The sequence below is a fragment of the Vanellus vanellus genome, assembly GCF_965231255.1.
Source record: "Vanellus vanellus genome assembly, chromosome: 16".
Lineage (NCBI taxonomy): Eukaryota > Metazoa > Chordata > Aves > Charadriiformes > Charadriidae > Vanellus > Vanellus vanellus.
In genome coordinates this window covers 7,504,152-7,508,771 of record NC_138921.1, presented here as the reverse complement: position 1 = coordinate 7,508,771, position 4,620 = coordinate 7,504,152, and the positions used below count along the sequence as shown (strand labels likewise).

At 53.8% G+C, this 4,620-nt stretch overlaps 1 protein-coding gene across 1 annotated transcript; it reads left to right on the top strand.

The window, feature by feature from the left end:
• Nucleotides 1-1,562: 1,562 nt before the first annotated feature.
• On the top strand, nt 1,563-2,382 carry CLDN5 (claudin 5; the record flags this gene model as incomplete). Its single annotated transcript, XM_082491672.1, has 1 exon — nt 1,563-2,382. One exon carries the CDS (start codon nt 1,563-1,565, stop codon nt 2,211-2,213), a length of 651 nt encoding a protein of 216 aa, XP_082347798.1. The 3' UTR covers nt 2,214-2,382.
• Nucleotides 2,383-4,620: the final 2,238 nt, after the last annotated feature.

The window sequence follows — 4,620 nt, the reverse complement described above, 5'->3', positions numbered from 1 at the left end:
TTTCTACTGCAGCTGTAACAGCAGCACTGGCACCGCCAAGACTGGCTGTATCTGCCAGCCTGGGGGCTGCGAGCTGCTGCTGGCCTGCAGGGGTTGAACCGAGGTTTCTTTGCAAGAACAATCCAAGACATCCGTGAAGAGACTGTACAAATTACAATGTCTCCGTGGCCTGATGACAAAACCTCTTGCAAAGACAATCTTTTTGATACAGGCGCTTACCTCAGTGACACACCATAAAGATCTGAAATGTACCTGAGCAATTAAAACAGTAAAGGGGCATTTGAAATCTTTGTGGCAACATATGTAAATAGAACGCCTTGCTCCTGGCTCCTGTGTCAAAACAAACAGAGTTTAATGCCTGGTGTAAGCTGATAGCAATTATTCCTCCTGGACTGAATTAAGAATTTGTCTATTGGTACTGACAGATCACAGAATCACAGAAGGGTTTGGGTTGGAAAGGACCGTTAAAGGCCATCTAGTCCAACCCCCCTGCCATGGGCAGGGACATCTTCAACTAGACCGGGTTGCTCAGAGCCCCATCCAACCTGACCTGAAATGTTTCCAGGGATGAGGCATCCACCACCTCTCTGGGAAACCTGTGCCAGTGTCTCACCACCCTCACAGTAAAGAATTTCTTCCTAATACCTAATCTAAATCTCCCCTCTTTCAGTTTAAAACCATTATCCCTCGTATTATCACTGCACTCCCTGATAAAGAGTCCCTCTCCGGCTTTCCTGTAGCCCCCGTTAGCTATTGGAAGGGGCTATAAGGTCTCCCCAAAGCCTTCCCTTCTCCAGGATGAACAGCAATTCTCTCAGCCTGTCTTCATAGCAGAGGTGCTCCAGCCCTCTGATCATCTTCTTGGCCACCTCTGACTCGCTCCGACAGGTCCATGTCTTTCTTATGTTGGGGGCCCCAGAGCTCAATGTGGTACTCCAGGTGGGGTGTCACCAGAGTGGAGCAGAGGGGTAGAATCCTCTTGACCTGCTGGCCACACTGCTTTTGATACAGGATACAGATGATGCACAGATCCCATACTCAAAGCTCTTCCATTTTCAGTGTGGTTCCTCAGGCATTTAGTGCTGGTTGCTCACACTTTTGCCGTCGCAGTGTGCAAGAGAGAGACGTGCGGGTCAAGGCTGTTTTTGGGAAATGATCGATGATCGATTAGGCTCTGATAATCGGGACATCCGTACTGCCAGGTGCCTGCATTAGCAAGACCCCTCTGAAGGTATGGCTGTGGACTTGATCAGCAAATAAGACACAAACAGCAGCCGCGTGGGGGGGAGCGCGGCGGGGACGGGGACGGGGACGGGGCACGGGGACGGGGACGGGGATGGGGGACGGGGACGTCCCCATCCCCGTCCCCGTCGCCGCCGCGCTCCCCCAGCAGCGGCTGGTGCTGCCGCCCACCGGTGGCCGTGCCAGCCCCCCCTCCGCGGGGAAGGGCCGGGCCAGGCGGAGGGCGGGCGGTGGGAGGGCGCCCGGCGGCTCCTCATATAGCCCTGCCCGGGGGCGAGCGGTGCAGAACGGGAGGGTTTCGGTGGGGCAGCGGCGGCATCATGACTTCGGCGGCGCTGGAGATTTTGGGTCTGGGGTTGGGCATCCTGGGGTGGGTGGGGGTGATACTGGCCTGCGGGTTGCCCATGTGGCAAGTGTCGGCTTTCATCGACGTGAACATCGTGGTGGCGCAGACCATCTGGGAAGGGCTGTGGATGAACTGCGTGGTGCAGAGCACGGGGCAGATGCAGTGCAAGGTGTACGACTCCATCCTGGCGCTGCCGGCCGAGGTGCAGGCAGGCCGAGCGCTGACCGTCATCGTGGCTCTGCTGGGGCTGGTGGCTCTGATGGTGACCGTGGTGGGCGCGCAGTGCACCAACTGCATCCGCCCTGGCAAAGTCAAGTCCCGCATCGTGATCGCCGGTGGGGCCATCTACATCCTCTGCGGGGTCCTGGTCCTCGTCCCGCTCTGCTGGTTCGCCAACATCGTCATCAGCGACTTCTACGACCCCACCGTGCCGCCCTCCAAGAAGCGGGAGATGGGGGCCGCTCTCTACATTGGCTGGGCGGCCACGGCCCTGCTGCTCTTCGGGGGCTGTCTCATCTGCTGCTGCTCCTGCTCCCAGCGCGACGAGACCTCCTTCCCCGTCAAGTACTCGGCGCCGCGGCGGCCCACCTCCAACGGCGAGTACGACAAGAAGAACTACGTCTGAGCGGGACTGCCCCGCTCCCCCCCGGCCCTGCGGGGATGCGGACGGGCGGCCGCCTGCCGGGGTGGCCTCTGTGGGGGGCTCCGGCGCTCCCCTGCCTAGAGTCCCCTCTTGACGGGCCCCCCCGTGAAGCGGCAGCCTTAGGCAGGGCAGCGCCGCCAGCCCGGCTCCCCCCGGCGGGTTCGGCCGCTCGGCGCTGCCGGGAGCTCGGTACCGACCGTAGCCGAGCCGGCGGCTCCCCCGCACCGGGGCACCGAGCAGCCCGGGGCAGCCACAGCGGCGTCTGCCGGGCCGCCCCATCCGGGCTCCCCTGCAGCCCCTGGCCTTTCCCCGGCGTTACCGTCGGAATTGCCGGTCCTTCACCGCCCGCTCCCGCCGCTGGTGCCTCCCGGGTAGCACCCGGCTGGCGGGACCGGCGCACCGGGTGTGCACTGTCACTGAGGAGCAGCTTCCCTTCATCGTTGTCTCTCCTGAAAACCTGCGTCTGGCTCTTCCCGCTGGGACTCTCGCTGGTTAGGGGTTTGTTTTTTTTGTCCTTCTATTTGGGCAACTAAAGTAGGGATGCTGTCTAAAGCGTGACACTAACCTTGGGCCTTAATCCCGTAGGCAAGTAACTGCTTGGAGAAGGGTATTTGATTTTCTTCAGTTGTTTCAGTCCCTTGGAGAAGTGCGTTGGTCTGTGTGTCTTTGAGACCTCTGAAAGATTTCGGGTAGTTGCTGTCGTTTAGTGGAGTACAAGCCAGATTATACTAGGTTGCCCCTTGAGGTTCTTCATCCCTTCTCCTTCATCAGCTCCTGTTCTGTATTTACTTGAATATGAAGTCATTGCCAGAATTATTGGAGGACTAGATTCAGAGACCCAGGAGATCTTTGTATGTCCTGGCTCCAGTGGGGCATCCCTCTGCATCCTCTCAGCTGCACTACAGGAGACTGGGAACATAAAAACTGCCCTGGATGTTGGTGGCTGGGGTATGGACAGCTTTTGTGGCCTTCTTGCCGAGCCCTGCTTGCTGCCAGTTTTGAATTGGGTGTTCGGTTGGACGTGCACTTGGTTGGCTCCCCACCATAATTTTAACACATGCTTTCCTTCATTTACCAAATCAGGCACAGAAATTGCTAGAAGAATTTTACCAAATATCTGGACTAAGACTTTATGCAGGCTAATAATGTGAAGTCATGGCTCTCACAGCTCTCAGCTCCTCTGCATTGCCCCGGTAACGCTGTGCAGACTGGAAGGGAGATGCTCCGGGCAATAGAACTCTCATTTTCCGAGCTCAATACCTGCTCAGCTTCGCCACAGCCTGGACTATCAGCATACACCTGTCCATTTTACACTGCAGAGACAAACTTTTGTTAAAGGAGGCGTTAAGGGGTAGGGCGATACTCTTCCATGCAAATTACTTGTACTTTTAAATCAACACAGAACTCTGCTACAGACCGTGGCAGCATCTGTATTGCCATAAGGAGATTTCTGCCAACAATTAGCGGGGAAGTTTGCTGTGCATATTCCTCAGCTCAGCACTACGACCTCGTGGGTCCCTCACAGCCACGTAGCACTATAGTGCGCACCTAACCTGGGCATTGACTCTGACAAGATTCTGATAACGCCGAGACTGATGGACAAACTGTAACTGTGGGGTTGTGACAGATTTACATCCGCCGTGTTCTTGCCTCGCTTTACAAATTTAAAACCTCAGCAGTATCAATACATACACAGACCTGAATGAGAGACTAAAGCCTTGCCCCTGCGAATATTGATGTTGAATATCGAGCACATGATTTATCCTTTTAAAGATAACTGCTTTCATTTTTAAATATGCAGTGTCTGAGCCCATCAGACAATACAAAAGCAGAGCAATATGTCTAGAACTAGTTTGTTCTATAAAGAGGTGCAGTTCTTATACCATCTGCATTTAAATGAAGGTATAATACTGTTATTATGATGTGAGATGTAGTTTTGGTACAAGAATGAAATATTCTGTATTTCATCATTGCAACTTTTTTTAAAACAGTGTAACCTTGTAAACTGTAAATGTATTTAAATGCATATATTTTGCAAGAAATCTACCAAAGTTGGCTTGTTATGTGGTTTGGTGCCTTTATTTGTTTCATGATTAGTTTATTTTTATTCTAAATTATAAAACCTGATTATATTTGTCACCCAGCGCATAGACACACTACACCCTCACTGAGCCCTCTTGTGCCTAGCAAACAAGTCGACAGGTATTAGCCCAGATCCAGGACCTCACTCTCTTTTGTCTCAAAAAGACACGCTCTGCCAGCGTGTCCCCACTGGCAGACACGCCTGCATGTATCTGCGGTAGAGCCTTCAGAAGTGCTGCAGGATTTGGGCTCTGACCAAAAGATGAAATCTTTCTGAGCAGTCCAACGCTATCATTTAAAATCAAAT